Source organism: Saccostrea echinata, unplaced genomic scaffold (genome assembly GCF_033153115.1).
Source record: "Saccostrea echinata isolate AGI-Se365-2 ecotype Australia unplaced genomic scaffold, CSIRO_AGI_Sech_v1 ptg000054l, whole genome shotgun sequence".
NCBI classification, from domain to species: domain Eukaryota; kingdom Metazoa; phylum Mollusca; class Bivalvia; order Ostreida; family Ostreidae; genus Saccostrea; species Saccostrea echinata.
The window spans coordinates 2,391,807-2,409,374 of record NW_026889803.1 but is presented as its reverse complement, the minus strand read 5'-3'; the positions used below and the strand labels follow the sequence as shown (position 1 = coordinate 2,409,374).

The 17,568-nt window shown below is 34.1% G+C and overlaps 2 protein-coding genes across 4 annotated transcripts in view; one reads left to right on the top strand and one right to left on the bottom strand.

Annotated features, from left to right (window-relative positions):
* LOC133172590 (arf-GAP with coiled-coil, ANK repeat and PH domain-containing protein 2-like) overlaps positions 1–6,038 on the top strand; it is a 64,586-nt gene extending 58,548 nt beyond the window's left edge. For all 3 annotated transcript variants that reach the window (XM_061307516.1, XM_061307515.1, XM_061307514.1), the window contains 2 exons: positions 2,224–2,276; positions 3,218–6,038. In XM_061307516.1, coding sequence (XP_061163500.1) covers positions 2,224–2,276; positions 3,218–3,309 — 145 coding nt within the window. In that variant the 3' untranslated portion in view covers positions 3,310–6,038. The remainder of the gene's footprint in view (positions 1–2,223; positions 2,277–3,217) is intronic.
* Positions 6,039–6,243: 205 nt separating this feature from the next.
* LOC133172631 (uncharacterized) overlaps positions 6,244–17,568 on the bottom strand; it is a 33,698-nt gene continuing 22,373 nt past the window's right edge. Inside the window, exons 15-21 of the mRNA XM_061307564.1 lie at positions 13,175–13,335; positions 11,573–12,893; positions 9,816–9,953; positions 9,443–9,541; positions 9,203–9,294; positions 8,938–9,065; positions 6,244–6,495 (exon numbers count right to left, since the gene is read on the bottom strand). Of these exons, the coding sequence (XP_061163548.1) occupies positions 6,270–6,495; positions 8,938–9,065; positions 9,203–9,294; positions 9,443–9,541; positions 9,816–9,953; positions 11,573–12,893; positions 13,175–13,335 (2,165 nt within the window). The 3' untranslated portion in view covers positions 6,244–6,269. The remainder of the gene's footprint in view (positions 6,496–8,937; positions 9,066–9,202; positions 9,295–9,442; positions 9,542–9,815; positions 9,954–11,572; positions 12,894–13,174; positions 13,336–17,568) is intronic.

The following is a 17,568-nucleotide window of genomic DNA, read 5'->3' as shown; positions in this document are numbered from 1 at the left end:
CACACAGATGTTCACATGCAACTAATGTGTGGATAAGGTGTTTATATTTTTGAGACGGTATTTCTGAAAAATGTATGATTTCCCCGTCAATACATTCATAAATTGGTTAGTACAGTCAGTTTTTATTTTAGTAAGCATAAAAAATGGTCAGTACGATATTTTTTAAAGCTTATTAACAAATTGAAAAGGGAGGGTGGTTAAACACACACTATCCACACATCAACAGTTAAATAATACTTGTTCAATTATTGATTGCCCCTGCTATCATGTCCTTACAATATAAGAGAATTGTTTTAATAATTATCAAGGTGTCAAAACTTCTCACGGCAGTACTTCCACGGCTACAGTATGTTCCCCGCATTTAAACATTCTTAGAAATAACAATATATGAGGGTTGTCCCAGAAAAACCTGAACTTTTTAAATAGTTCATAAACTACCTGACCAAAATTATTCATTTTTGGCACAATGTTTGGAAATGATATTTTCATCATTTTGGCCAAATACCATTAGGCTGGAGTGTCATATGCATTTAGAAACGGCATTTAAAGAGTGTTAAATATCGGTGGTCGGTGCACGGCAATTTCTTGACTTTCAAAATTAGAATTGCCATCTATGTTTTCTTTATTACAAGTCTATACGGAAATATAATGTGACAAAAATTACATCCATAGAAACTGCACGATCTGAAGTACTTGTGTGTAAAAAAAAAAAAAAAAAAAAAAAAAAAAAGACTTTGACATCATAAATAACAAAAATATGATGTTGTATGACCTAACACTATTAGTTAGATATTGTCAAAAATGGTGACGTCGGGCGATAATGCCGCACACCAAATTATCAATCATTACTGTGTGGAGCAAGCTATGACTCCTGTTCATTCGGGAAAAGAGCTGGGAACGAGGGAACGACACAAGTACATGTACCGAACACTGTTTTATACATCGTAAAAGAAGTTCAAAGGTGGATGGACTGGTTATCCGATGGAAGAAGCGTTTGGTAGACCAACAAAAATGATGACAAACTGAAAAGTCTAGAGCTGGACGTCATATGTGGAGACCGCCGTTAACTGTGCGAGCAGTTAAGTTCATTGGGGTTGGGAAATTGTCCATTAAAAGATTTTAATTCCTTGATTTATTCTTCACTGTAGTATGTTGAAATGGATAACTCGGTAACTAAAAGAAAATCAAATGTAGTATCGAATTTCTGCTTTGAAGGAATTTTTTAAGACGCACGATTCCGAGCTACGTTTGACGTCGTCGGTGTTGCGCCGGGAGCTATTTTGAATGAGTCATTTATCAGAGAGAAAAATATTATTTATAGAGATATTTTATTGAAATTTCTGTGAATTTTGTAAAAAAAAAAAATGTTTATTATGGTGCGTGTCAATTTTTAACTTTATAATATTAGTAAAACAAAAAATATTGAAAAAGTTCGTGTTTTTCTGGGACAACCCTCGTATAATGGGTACATTGTTATTGGATAAAGTCCAGTTAATAATTTTTCAAACAAAGCCAAGTATAGTGATGCATAATTTATTACAAAAACAAAACAGATAGTAATTGATAAATAATTCTAGTGGTAATGACGCATATGTAATTACTGTACTTTCTTCATGTACATGGAAAATCAACAGTTTTTATTGAGGAAAATTATCATATCCACTGTGTCTAAGGAAAGACGGATAGAAGGATTCTCAGTTTGAGATGAGAATTCTATTTCCTTATCACTTTTTTCTTGCAGTTACTTATTTGAAATTTTGTTTAATTATTTGATAGTTGGTCCATTCGACTGATAATTGAATAGTTGACTATTCGTTGACATCCCTATTATTAACCAATTACCAAAATGAAATTAGAAAACAAGATGCAACATGTGAAAAAAAAATCCTGTATTTTTTTCAATTAAAAACTGTTTCAATTTCTATTTGAAGTCAAATTCAGATAGATAAGTATGCTGCAGTAGTAATTAAATAAGACTGTGTTCCATTCTGTTAAAACTGATTATGTTTCTGTTTCCTCTTTAACATTGCTGTAATAAACTCAGGGACAAATATGTATCCCTGGTATACCTTTTAATTATTGTATTTGAAAATCGGCATCACAGTCTTGAACATTGGACTTCAGTTCCTATAGTGGTGCCTAAAAATCTTAAATGATAGCAGTCTTTATATTCTATTGACAGTAAAAGTGTCACAGGGATTATAAATAATTATTTCATTGTAGATTGAGATTAGCAAAGTTGAATGAGGACATGAAAGAGGATGGGGGAAATCCAGGTGAGAGATAGTCTGATTTCAGAGATTTACTTTTAGTCCATTTTACTTTTTGCTGTATTGAGCAACCACCTTGTTTTGGACACACAGTGCCAGAAAATTGAACAAATTCATGTTGATTGCCCAGAAATTGATTTTTTTGATTTCTTAATTTTGTTTTATTAAATTGGTCTTTTATTTTTAAAATGAATGTTTTTATAAGAGGGAGTATTGTATCTTATATTACTATGACTGTTCATTTTAGAAGTAGGTTTTTTGAATGATGGGAACAACAGAAATTGTCATTTTTAGCTCTATTAAGAGCTTATGCATTGTTAAGGGGTCCATCATCGGTCCATCTGTTTGTAAATTTTTCAAAGCGCTACTCCTCCTACAGTTTTGGTCCAATTTCAAGAAGACTTGGTATGCAAGTAGACTACACTAAGACACATAATTCTGTGTATCGGTTTTTGATTTTGACAAACAGTGTTGCTATGGTTACTAAAAATAGAAATTTCTCTGAAATTCTTTCAAAATGTTTCAGTTTCAATAAGACTTGGTACACAACTAGACTATATTAAGATACACAGTTCATAATACATAATATTAAGATACCATACATAATATATGGGGTTTGGCATGGTTACTAAAAATAGAGAAATTTCTTTGAATTCTTTTAAAACACTTCTCCTCCTACAGTTTTGGTCCAATTAGACTTTTTTAAACAAGAAGGCTATTTTTATGATAAGATCTTCCTTTATTATAAGTACACACCAGTAGAGCTACAGTCTCATCAGAGACTTCTAGGTATATCTAGTGAACTCGCATGTACTGGCACTCAAATCATGCTTTGTCATAAGTGTTTGTAATGTGTACAGTCTTATTTAGCATTGTTCGTGTCTTTGTTCTCCTTTAAATATTTAAAATGATTTAAGTTGATGAAACTTGTCTTCATATTCCACCAGGAGATGAAACATTTAATGATGTATTCAAAGACTTCACCCATATGGCATCGGAAAATCCAGAGAAATTAAAGCGCAAGGATAACGTAGAGTAACAAGACTTGTACAACCCCCTACTGACCAGTATGGGGATAATTACCACCCTCCCTGACCATCCTGTGGGGCAGCAACAGTCCATATTGTGTTCTGTTTACATTTCCAGCAGTTAGAAACATCTCTGTTATTGTATATCGCCATTTGTTATTGACAAATCTTAAGAGATGATATTTGCATTGCTTACCGGTATATCTCTTTTTTATATTAAAGATGTACATATTTTTCAGCATATATTTATTGCTAGCTATGCTTAAAGGGCTTCTTGCTTCTTTCCTTGCATAAGTTCCGTAACACAGTTGAACAAATGTAATACATTGTACATGCTGCATTTTTGTTTTGTGTTTGTTTTTTATTTTAGTCTCTACAGGAAATGTCTTATTTTGAGATGAGCTACATACATGTATACCTTTAATCATTATCAATCAGATATCTGTATAACAGTTTTTGTTTTCTATAGGTTTTATGAATGTTTGTCAGTTTGCCTTGGCATTCATGTAAGAAAATGTGTATTATTATTTTTGTTAAACATATTATTTCACTCATTTGTATAACATATAAAATGCAGAATTCTTCAGAAATTTGCAGATACCACACTCCAGCATTTACCTGTATAATACTATTTCAGTAACAAAATGTATTACCCTCCAAAAATAGTGGGGTGTCTACATTTGTATCCCTTAACCATCATAATGAATCAATTTTTTTTTTATATATACATTTTTATAGGATATTGTATTAAAGTATGTGGTGCATTATGTACAATCGACGGTGTCTCAGACTTCTGTTTTTTTTTTTTTGTATTTCTTTCTGATCAGTTTTACCATGAGAAAATTCCTGGTTATTTGTAGAATACCCTAACCAGCTTTTTCTGATCAAATTTTCTATTATACATCTGTTTGTCATCTGTCTGTTAACCTTTCACATTTTGGATTTCTCCAGACTCGCTGGCCATTTTTTTTTTTTTTTTGTTTTAGAAAATATTACTCAAAACACCCATGGGGACCTCTTTCCAAGGGAAGATAAATAATTAATAGTAGAGACAGGATGGTGTCATTTTAAATTCATCTTCTAAAGAGCCAATCCAAAAAAAAAAAAAAAAAAATTAAACCACCCTTAAAGAGTTTAAATTCATGTTTTTAAAAATCATGGCTGGAACTAGGATGTGCCAAAATAGGAAAACTTTTTTCTTGTGAAGAACTGAATAGCTGCAGCTATTACAATCATCATACAATCATCCTTGATAGTTTTTATAATACAGATTCAAATTTACTCAAATTATGGTCCCCAAGATTAGGGTTTGTCCTTAATACAGGGGCAAAGTTTTACAAGGAAATATATACACATGTATGTAATTTCTTGTTGTTGAGATTAATTTTGGGGCAGTTATTATAAATATAGAAATATAAAATAAAAAGAATCTTGAAATAGATACAGCAATTAATTAAATAATCATCAACTGATATCGTCATGTTCTTCTAGTATCATAATCCTCAGGACAAGTGTGGGGTTACCATGGCTACAGTAAGGGGTCAAAGATTTGCACAGAAATATGTAGACTTCCAGTAAAGCAACAAAATTACAGTGTAAAATTTTTATATCAAGCTTCAGTATACTGTGATTGGAAATTGTAGGTCGGGGACTGTAAGAGTATGTCCACTTTAGTGGGTTTCAGTTACGTATTATTTGTCAGAGAGAGAAATATGGCTCAGGTGAGCATAGTGGCATCTGGGTCTCTAGTTGCTAACCTTCCTTGTTGATGTGCAATATATAGATACACTGACTTATCCGTGTGTGTACTAGTGATATGTGAGTCCCAGAGACTTGGAGAATTTGTATGTGTGTGTGAAAACAGATCTTATTTTTCCATTTAGAAGTGCCATGATATTTATAGGAGCACAGGTACTAGGGCAATGTAGATGATATCATATCAGTGCACATGTTCTGTCATTTCTACAAGTTTTTACAATTTTTTTATTTCTTACTGTTGTGTAGAAACTAGAAAGGATGCTGTACATTAAAATTACTTGTAGATTTTTCCCCACAAAGCTGATATAAGTTAAACCAAGAAAGTAATCTAAACTCACAAATAATGAAGAGTTTTATATCAGTTATACCAGAAAAAAAAAATGGAATTGGCTGTTGATTATTTTAGGCCATATAAACTCCTGAAGGTAGAAATTTAAGAATTAACTGAAATTGGCTTTTATTTTGGAATTGAATATGGAATTGGTAGATTAATTAAATAATTTACAGTTCAGTACAATATATAAGGTGTGTCTCATCGGCTTTAGTGGAATCAACTTTCCTGTTGAAATAATAATGGTCAATAATAGTGCAGTTACCGTAGCTTTACATTTACAACATATGCCATGATAAATGTCAGTTTGTTTTTGTTCAAATCTAATTTATTTTATATAACACATTTCCTAGAACAATTTTAGCTCAAGACTGCTTTTCAATACTTTATTGACTTTGGTATGATGAAGAAAAGTGGAATGATGTCAAATTACTCCACATATTAAGGTTTTTTGCATTGAAAAAAGGTTATTGCTCATCCAGTTTGTGATGGTAGTAAATGGAGATTTGTGTGTGTGTCTAGATCTGTTTCTTAGTGGTGTGTTACTTTTCTACAAATGTCTAGTCATTTAATTAGCTTCGCTGATATCACAAAGTGTATGTCACACATTTCCCTCTCTTTGAAACAAATAAACCATATAAGCTTCCAAAAGAGTTTTTCTCATTTTATTGATCAAGATGTGGAATCTTTAACTTGTCAAGCAGATAATCAAGAATTTCTTAATAGCAAAATTATTCTGGTATTTACAATGTTTCTTAATGAAGTTTTAAAGGAAAAAAAATCAATATTGACACAAATGCCCTAGGAGTTGGAAAAAGATTAATCTTCAAAAATAGACATCCCTAATTACTTAGAGAGCCAATGCTTTCTGAGACATTTCTGCTAACTTTGATACAAGTCTAGATTGGCACTGCCATGCTTGGAATCCCATGGCCCTCTATAAGACTCCTGTGTTGATATCCGGAGGGGGCGACTGGAACTGCTCTGACGTGAGGCACACCTTGTGTTGGAGATACTGGGGGATGTAGATCCAGATGCCATGGAGTAGGAACAACTCGGCATCATCCAATTCAACGGTGCCAGATATCGATTCTCCTCAGCCTCAAATCTTTGATTAAAAACAAAATCTGATTTTATTGTATTGTAAGCCTTAAGACAAATTGCTTTAAATTTGGAAAACAGAAAGAGTAGACTTAAAATCAAACGAAATTGAAAAAAGAGTGCAATTAAGTAGATAAGTGGAGTACTATGTATTTTTTTCCGTGATGTTGCGATGCAGGGACTTATATAATCGTTTCTGAAAGGGGGGAGGGGCAGCCAGAGAAAAAAATAAAAATTTCAACTTACCTGAAAAATACGGAAGCCCTTTGAGGCCAGTTCAGAGAAAGAAATATTTTTATTGCGTTTAAACTCAACACATTTCGTTAAATTGCAATAACCATTGCGTTTAAATGCAAAAGATTGCGTTTTATCGCAATATATATTGCGTTTAAACGCAAAACACTTTGCGTTTAATCGCAAAAAATTGCGATTAAATGCAATCTTTTGCGTTTAAATGCAATAATTTTGCGATAAAACGCATTGCTTTGCGCACTTAAACGGAATAGATTTTTTGCGATTAAACGCAATGCTTTTGCGATCAAATGCAATAATTTTTGCGTTTTAACGCAATAATTTTGCGATTAAACGCAATAATCTTTGCGTTTAAACGTAATAATCGTTGCGTTTTAACTTAATAATCTTTGTGTATAAAGGCAATCATTTGTATCAAACCTTGCAGAATACAACGGACCCACACATACTGATATATTTTATTTTTTTCCCTTTTACTTATTTGGAAATTGTGTATTGTCTAGCTTTATAGAATCAGATTCCTCCCAGCAAACGCTCTCTGAAAGAATAAATTACTGATGTGAATTTATAGAGGAGGAAAAAATGTCGGGTTGTAAAAACAAAGGCAACCTAAGAACGAGACATTTTTAAACTTATTAGATCGATATATTCTTAACGAAGATTTGGTTAGTTGCTTACAATCACAAATCACTTTTCTATTTTGTTATTTTTTCTACTTTGAAACAATTTCTGCAAACAATTAGAATGGATCTTCTAAATAAAAGACTAAAGGGAAAAAAATGATTAAAAAATGGCCCCCACGTTGCGGCCACAAAGTTTAACTCATGTATAAAGGAGTTCAGGAAAAGACTGATGAAATGTTGGAATTACGTACAACATAATAAAGTATTCAGACTTAAATATATATTCACAACCTTTCCTAATATTGCATACAGTAAACACAAGAGCATAGGTGATGGAATCATATGAGATCAAAATCAAATGAAAACAGACTGATCGATGTGTATTACCAAATTGACAAGTTTTTATTAGTACCACTGATACGTTCAATACTAGTTGTGATACGTAAGCAATTGATCAAAAGCTTCATTAAGAGTGTTGGGTTCTAATACGTGTAAGACATTCTGGTTTGTTAGGATGCCATTGTTTTACTACAATTTTCAAAAACTTGAAAATTTTGCAAAAAGACACAGAACCAAACGGTTCTTTGAAGTGTTGGATCCTAGTAATTATAAGCTTTGGCTTATTGATGTCTAATTTTTAAACTACAGTATCATTGTGTTTAAATGCAAAACGAATCATTAAAAGGAACAATTATTCCGTTTAAACGCAAAGATTATTACCTTTAAACGCAAAAATTATTGCGTTTAAACGCAAAAACTATTATTGCGTTTAATCGCAAAAGTATTGCATTTATTGCGATTTAACGCAAAAATTATTGCGTTTAAACCCAAAATTTATTGCGTTTAAACGCAAAAATATTATTGCGTTTAAACGCAAAATGTATTGCGTTTAATCGTAAAATTATTGCGTTTAAACGCAAAAGATTATTACCTTTAAACGCAAAAATTATTGCGTTTAAACGCAAAAATTATTATTGCGTTTAATCGCAAAAGTATTGCATTTAATCTCAAAAGTATTGCATTTAATCGCAATATTATTGCGTTTAAACGCAAAAATATTATTGCGTTTAAACGCAAAATGTATTGCGTTTAATCGTAAAATTATTGCATTTAAACACAAAAGATTTCGTTTAATTGCAATCTTTTGCGATTAAACGCAATGATTATTGCGATTAAACGCAATGTTATGCGTTTAAACGCAATAATTATTATGTTTAAACGCATTTTTTAAAAAAATATATCTTTCTCTGAACTGGCCTCAACGGGCTTCCGTAGAAAAAAAGTTTGAAAAGAAAAAAGAAAAAAAAGGAAAGTTGTTCAAACTCGAAAATCCTATTTCGTGGGGTGTAGGTTCCAACTTCCTTCAGTACCAAATTTTATTCATACACTACTACATTACCCTTATTTGCCTATACTGCAACAAAAAGGGGGGGGGGGGGCAATCGGCCTTTCACTAGTAAAAAGTTATGTTTGGAAAAAAGGTGCCCCCCCCCCCCCCGATATTACGTGCCTGCGATGGTAAATAAAGAAGTTTCTGATTGCTTGGGCCCTACATCTCACCAGTAATTACCAACCTGTACAGTGCTTTCTGCTCCAGTTGTATAGGAATCCATGCGGTCCTTTTCCCTGGACAGTCTCTAGCCGTCACATCCTCCGACACTCGACGTCCGTTCAGAGTATAAACTTTGATATTCTTATTTGCCTGATAGGAAATTTTTATTGTTAAAATATTCACTTTAATAAAAACACTTTTTTTAAAATATGATAATGGAATGCAATATATGTTAATGTACATTGAGAAAGAAACTAAGAAATAAGATTTTCAAATTATTAACCTACCTCGGTTGTGACATGACCACTCTTTCCTAGATTGTATGCAACATGTCGACACAGTAGTTGATATGTTGTTTCGCTGACTTGAATTTGATTGGCTGAAAAACAATGAATCGTGTTAGAGTTGGCTGATTTTTGGTATCCAATCAAATCCATTATGACTTGGAAATAGTGAATTGTATTTCATTATAGATGGCCGATTTTTACTTTCTTATCAAATCCTTTCACTTTAAAGCTGAAACTTACGCTGCGCATTTTGAACAATCTTCTTGGCAACTCCTAAAATATCTCCGCAAATATTGTACCGCGGTCTTGGAAAACCAACCTGTCTACTGTAGGCAATACCTGGATCCAAAGAAAAAAAAAAATATATACAGTTGAAATTCGGTATCTCAAACCTCGATATCTCGAATACCATGGATATGTCAAAGTAATTTGGAAACCTCAACCACTTTTTCTTAATGTAGTTTTACTCAAATCCTCGGATATCTCGATTTTTTTTCAAGTCCCATCGAGTTCCAAATAACGAGGTTTGGTTTGACTGTAATTAATGTAATTCGAAAGGAAGTTGCATTAAATAAATATAATTCATATTGACCAGATAAAACTCGTGTCTTACCAGTGTGAATTCCCATACGGAGCCTCAATTTTGTCTCGGGGCCTGTCTGGAATTCTAAATCGCTACTGATTGACATCAAATCTAGTGCCATGTTCACAATTTCTGAAGCGTGGCGAGTTGTCTGTGCCGATGATATACCTGGAAAATATGTGTGTATTTTCAGTTTCTAATACGTACTTTACATTGTGAATGATCGTCAATAACTACTCAAAGTAATTTACAATTACACCAAACATGGTAATTGTTTAGCGTTTCGTACACTGTGTTATTGCTATCCATTTCAAATGTTCATAAGTATTGTTGCAAGGGAATCTGATAATTGCGAATATCATTTACACTATCGTTAAGGTTACCAAAATAGTTCTATTGTTAGAAAAAATGTATGTTTGTACAGATCATGGTATACTCCCGAGAATCTGTTCTTTTTAAAATATATTTTATATCATCCAAATTTAATGTAAAACGTGATGCCTCGATGCTTAAAGCTGAACACGATTCGTAAAAGGAATTTGTTCGCCATATTCGATTATTTACTCGCTGTATCTGAGAGCCTATATAAGCCGCTCTTTTAGTCACTGTTCAGTGTAAACTGTTGTCACCGGTGAAGACGGACGTATGCTACACAAAACTCGGTAGCGACAAAAAGTAACTGTGTACTTCTTCTACACCAGGAGAGTAAGATACCAAAGAAACTTACAACAGTCGCACAGGTCAGTACAGTATACAAACAAACACAAATACACATCACTGCAATAAAATAAATAAACAAAGGCAATGCAAGATAACCAGCACGAACACATGTCGCCATTCAACGCCGATACCCGTGACAATAAAGCAGTCAGTTGTAACGAATGCAAAGAGTATATCCCGGTGCTGATATCGTAGATAGTATAATCGAATATGGCGTATGCCTATTTACGAGTCGTGTTCAGCTTTAACCAAGACAGTTGGCGATATTTTGTAGAGAAAGTTATAAAACATATTATCATACCTCATTATAACTATTCTATACAACATATTATCTGATTGGTTCTAGATAGTCATGTGACAGGGCTATAAAACTTCATATTTCCCTGTCGTCGTCATGTTTTTCATCATTTTCAACCTCTTCGGAGACCTCGAGCATTTTCCCGCAATACTCATCGTTGGTTGAACGAAAACTTCCGAGAGCAGCAGATGACACGAAATTTACAATAATAGAAATTTAAAGGTTTTCTTTACCAAGCAGTGACGAAATTAGCGATCTTCTTTTCAAGAAGGATGCTTTAAGAAGAGAAATTGAAGACAATTGTCTGTGAAATGTCCAAGGGACTTCAGTAAATTTTTTAAAACTGAAAGTGAATTCAAGAGCGGTACCGAATTTGAAAGTGTATTTATTTTGAAAGCTTGGCTTGTTGCGGTATAATAAACAATTTATTGCATGAATGTTCGGGAAATATGATGATTTATTCAGCCAAGAAAAGTCATATTCCCCGAGGGCTTCGCCCGCGGGAGGAAATGATTTTTCTTGGCTGGATAAATCTTCATATTTCCCTGAACATTCATGCAATAAATGTATAACTTATCGTGCTTCAATGATATATCTGAAACTTTGAATTATATCGCTTATTATATACATGTGTATGCGAACAATTGAAAGTTTGGATTCTCATTTTCATTTTCTTCCCTGTGTGTACATTTATTCTCTTTAGAGAAGAGGACAAGTATATCCTACATCCACACAAGGTTTCCCGATGAACACAAAACCACTGACTTACCAGAGATAACCGTGAAAGAGTCCGCCTCTCTCCCCAGAACAAACACATCATACAGCTGTATCCGCTCATCAAACAACTTCATCAGGTAGGACACCAGATTCACCATTTCAGATGCAGTGAAATATTTCATTATTCGGGAAAATCCAACAATGTCTGAACGAAAAATCGTTACTTCGTTTGACACGGACGGATTGGATCTCCTACTGGACAGTTTCTTTGTTATCTTGTCGTAGATGCTGTATGTCTCGTGAATCGTTCCCATCGGTACACTCTTCTGTTTGAACCGATTTACCGACGATATCCTCGAGTTCCGAATTGGTCGATCCGTGTCATCGCCACCATCGGACAGTTCAGTATCTGAAAAAGATACCTGTGCTGGCTCGCACTGAGAGTCTGGTCTAAACGCTGAAGACATCAAAGACATCCTGGATCCTTCTGAGACAACTTCGCCAAAATTCGACCTTGGAATGACCTCACTGAGTATGGACTTAAACTCCATTTTTTCCTTCATCAGTTGATCTGTCACCATGTTGTATCTTTGTGATAATTTATGGACAAGCACGAGCCGACGCCAGTATTCGACAAAATGCCAACAACAGATGAACGGTAGGCTTAAGAGGACAAAAATGTACATAGACTGGACAATTATTGACCATTTATACTCGGACTGAGTAAACCATAGCAAGCGTTGCAAGTGCTGACTTGATATGTCGTTTATTTCATTAACAGTTGACAAATATTCTTGAAGCATTGCTGTTGAACACAAGTCGGATGATCCATTTGCTGAAAGTCTGAACCTCTCTATCAACAGAATATCCAATTGTTTTATTGAAACGTGTGACTTTTCCTTTAAAAAGAACGACAACAGGTGCCCTTTTACATAATTAACCTCATGGAGGAAATGATGCATGTCAGTGTGTTCATTGGAAAAACAGTTCCAGTAGAGTTTAACCAAAACATCAAAAGCAGCGTAAGAAGAACGTATGTATTTTAAAGACTGGACCACTAGAGAACCAATCTTTGGAAGAGCTGCAGTATGCAAGTTCTGGAATGTTGTTTCAGCACATGGAAAGGATGAAAAGGCACTTTGGGTAGACCCATTTGTAGAGGGATAAAAGCTGCTGTTTTGCGGACTTGACTTTACAATTGCAGTGATTACTTCAAAAAAGTGATCTTCATTTAGACACCTGTGTCTACTTTGGGAAAGAAGACGCAACATTCGAGTTTCACAGTCTATATTCATAAACAAACAGTGAAAACCTTGAATCACCCGTGTTGTTGAGGAGTGCAACGTCACTGTTTCTTCCAATATATGCATAGTCTGTAATGAAATACATTAATTAATATTTCGCACATCAACGTAGTATAATTTTTCTAGACTTCAAATTGCGAGGCTATTTTCAACAGATCCGACAAATTCGGGTAGCAAAAAACGAATTAGTAAAAATTACATGTATATCTTATAAAAAATGTAATTCTTCTACGGTTCACGAAGAACTTTTGGACAATCATGATTGGACCAAATTCTGATCAAGGAAAAAAAATTAAATTCATTGAATCATTGAGAGCCATACACAGTCCTTATAGGAGAGCAATGTTTACCTCTTCTAGTTCCTTGCTGGATATCAGGTAGTGCACGAGATCTATGATACAGGGTACGGACAGCAAGACGTACACGAAAAAGAGGGCTCCCAAACATGCTTTCCTCTGGATGTTCCAAACTGTGACTGACTTCTCCTGCATCATGGATTTTTTCTTCCTACCTTTGAATGAAAGAAACAATACCAGTACACACTACAAAGATACTGAGCAGTTCAAGTTTTGCAAGATTATAACTATGAAAGTGTGAAGTAAGTTTTCTTCTAAACCAAACTTAAGGGAATTTGTTTTTTGCAAACTACATGTCAAGAGGCAGGGCCTTTCGTGTGTAGACAAAGAAAGCATATTATTAAGTGCTTATGCAGTTACCTATACTATGGTCCAGTTTCTCCAACGTACTGTGCAATTCTCGTCTGCTCTCAGTCTCGGGCATACTCGATGGCCTCCGTGGAAAGAAGCGGGAAGTCCTTTTGTACATACTGCCACTGAGAAAAAAATTAACTTCAGCAATTCATCTGGAGGAGTACATAAATTTTTTCATTAAGAAATATGACAAGACTCTTCATTTTCACAGATAAACAACGAAACAAAATGCTGTGATCAACCGTAACCAAACCAAAAACTCTAAACTTTTGAAAAATTCAAATTGCCTTCATGATTAGTATTACGGAATTAGAATTTTCAAATAGAAGATTAGGAAAACCACCAAGTCGGGACTGTCCCAAATGCAGCAAATCCGGGGAAAATTTAAATTCAAGAGACTGAGTGAGTTGATTATTTTGATACTTCTGTCATCCACTAGAGAGCTAGCTTTTCTAGTGATGCGGTACAGTTCTATTAAATTTAAGACAGATTTTAAAGCTGCGGCGAGACCTTGGATGGTAGCTGCAGAATTGTAGCGTTATGGTTTTATGTTTTAGTTTTTGACCATAACACTACAGTTCCCGTTATGCAAATACGGAGCAAGATTTTCTGCGCACTTTAGGGATGTATTTCTCCATTTTCCAGCATTGGACCATCAAAATACCTTTCATTCCCTTATTCTAGGCATGTCCTTTTACCAACCAGTATATTTAATCCACCTCTTAACCCTTTATAGTCGTCTCTACAGACCATAAACTCTCTTGTTTTGAATGTTTTGTCGGAAAATTCAAAACAAGCGAGTTTATTGGTCTGTAGAGACGACTATAAAGGGTCAGGAGTTGAATAAAATATATAGGTTGGTAATAGAATTTGTCTAGAATTAGAGAATAAAATGTTTAATGCTGGAAAATGGAGAAATACATCCCTGAACTGTACAGAAAATCTTGCGCCGTACATTTCGTATTTGCATTACTGGATCTGTAGGGTTATGGTCAAAGACTAAAATATAAAACCATTACGCTACAGTTCTGCAACTACCTTGGATGGGTGACTGCTTCACGTCAAAATAATATATAAACGCATCACAGACAATTTCCTTCATGTTGCTCTGGCATATCATATTTTTCTTCCTCAAAAATAAGCTTCAGTCGATTGCAGAACCGCATCTTTCTTTTGTGATTTTTTTTTCTGTATCAAAACAAACCTGCCGACTTTAAAATTAAGTATGAACAGCTAATTTTCTTAGTTATCAGCTAGTCAATATTTCTGATAAATAACAAAATATTGTATTGAAACCTTATATGGAAATAACTGACGTGGCGTGTAATTTTCGTTTTGCACGAAACTACTTAAGTGCTTGAAAAAGGAATATTTTCTTCAAACTTGTTTACAGTTCTTCGTTTATCAGGGACAATTTACATGTACTTATGCTAAATCGAGATATATTAAGTAATTCACTACAAATACTAGTTAGCACCCTCTACGTATTTACAGAAATATGCGAACCAGCTCAAACATTTCTGCCTAAAGAAAAGTGAACCTTTTGTACATTGTGAAAACTAAGAAAAACATCTGGGAAAAGGTATTAAAAGATCTATATGTTTGTAGTAAAAATCTAGATAGAATTATGTGCGATCTGTTAGTATTTAGAAACTATGTAAACCTGATATGAGGAAGCTGAAAAGATAATGAAAATATTTATCTAAGATCCCAGTTTAATAGCACTATTGAAAGTGTATGTAAAAATTTATCTCTTACTCTGATATTTGTTCTTCTTTGGAAAAGGACAAGCTTAACGTTTACTTTCTTATTTTTACGGACGTTATGGCTGTGGTACACCACCTTGTGTGTGTGTCCGCAAATGCATTTATATATTGAATAAAGTTTCGTGCTTGTTTTTCAGGAGACTTTAACTAGCATCATTTCTGAGAAATTGATTTAACCAGAATCTGTTAAATCCAGATGCAATTCTCAGAGTTCCATATATTCCTGATTTATTACGCCTGTAATTTATTGGTTTTCAGCTGAATCTATACGGTATCTGTACCAATTCTGGTTGCAATCTATGTAATTTGTTTTTTACCCTTTAATCATAAATCCATTAATCAACAAGTAGCAGAAGTGGGTAGCGTCGTTTCACAGAAGCTAAATTTTCCAAAGTTTACGAATGACGCACGACACCTTAATGAAACAGAAACTAGTGACAAAAAGCCATCATTTTTTGTTTTGTTTTGTTTTTAGTGTCATAATTTTGACAAAATAGATACTTGATCAACTTGAAATTGATCAGTAGTTCATCATGTTGGAACCAAAATCTTACAAAAGTACTAACACTTGGTAAAAAATAGCTAGAGTAAGATACATAATAAAAAATAGTTAACAGACTAAGGTGCGGTTAACTGTAGCTTACAAGAGTAAACTGAAGTTAAACATGTACCAAGGAACAACCATTTTACAAACCTGAAATCAGAATTGTTGAGCATCAGGAGGAGAAGTCAGACAAATTTAGACCTGACTTGTTGATAAGCCAATGAAGACTCAAAGCAATTGTCAAGAAGGCCGAAAATGAAGCCCAAAATACACCAGGTTTCTTTTCAAAGGCTATAAAGGGAAAAGGACTGACAAACGTGGACAAGTAAAGCTGTTTCAGAGGATATTGACGAACTGAAACTCCATTCAGAATGGAGTCAGAATTGACACTCCGGAGTGTGATCAAACCTTCAAAAAAGATCATGTTCGGCATCTTTTATGCTACTGAATGTAAGAATGAAATATGTGGAGATAACGAACACTATTCGAGCTCAAAAGTCCATTAAACATTATAAAATAGTAGCAGAGCAAACACGGACATCTAAGACATCAAAGGTGGGATCAGATGCCATGGAGCAGTGAGCATCCCCTGCCGATCGGTCACATCCGCCGTGTGCTCCTTGTCATGATCGAAAAAAAAAACGGAAAAATCCGTCGACAATTAATATTCAGTGTGTAAATAATGGCCTAACAATAAGTATGAAAAAAGTCAGTCAGCATTTGACTTAATGTGATCAAATATTCAAAAAAAATATCATGCTCGGCATCTTTTATGCTTCTGAATGAAAGAAGTGTGATTAAACCCTCCAAAAAGATCATATTCGGCATCTTTTATGCAACTGAATCAAAGAAGCTTGATCAATTCCTCCAAAAAGATCAGGCTCGGCATCTTTCATGCTACTGAATGAAAGAAATGTGATCAAACATTAAAAAAAAGATCATGTTCATGATCTTTTATGCTGCAGAATAAAAGAGGTGTGATCAAACCTTCAATTAAAAAAAATCATGGTCTGCATTTTTTATGCTACTGAATGAAACAAGTGTGATCAACAACAACAACAACCCCCCCCCCCTCAAAAAAAAAATTCCGTATCTGTTATACTACTGACTGAAGGGAATGTGATCAAATCTTCAACAAAAGATCATGGTTGGCATATTTTATGCTACTGATTGAAAGAAGTGTGATCAAACCTTAAAAAAATATCATGGTCGGCATCTTCTATGCTACTGAATGAAAGAAGTGCAATCAAACCCTCCAAAAAGATCATGGTCGGCATCTTTCATGCTACTGAATGGAGGAAGTGTAACCAAAACCTCCAAAAAGATCATGTTCGGCATCTTTTATGCTACTGAATGAAAGAAGTGTGATTAAACATTCAAAAAAGATCATGGTCCGTATCTTTTATACTACTAAATAAAAGAAGTGCGATAAAACCTTCTCAGAAAGATCTTGCTCGACATCTTTCATGCTACCGAATGAAGTGATCAAACCTTCAAAAAAAGTTCATGCTCGACATCTTTTTTGCTACTGAATGAAAGAGATGTGATCAAACCTTCAAATTAGATCATGGTTGGCATCTTTCTTGCTACTGAATGAAAGAAGTGTGATCAAACCCTCCAAAAAGATCATGTTCGGCATCTTTTATACTACTGAATGAAAGAAGTGTGATCAAACCCTCTTAAAAGATCATGCTCGGCATCTTTTATGCTACTGAATGAAAGAA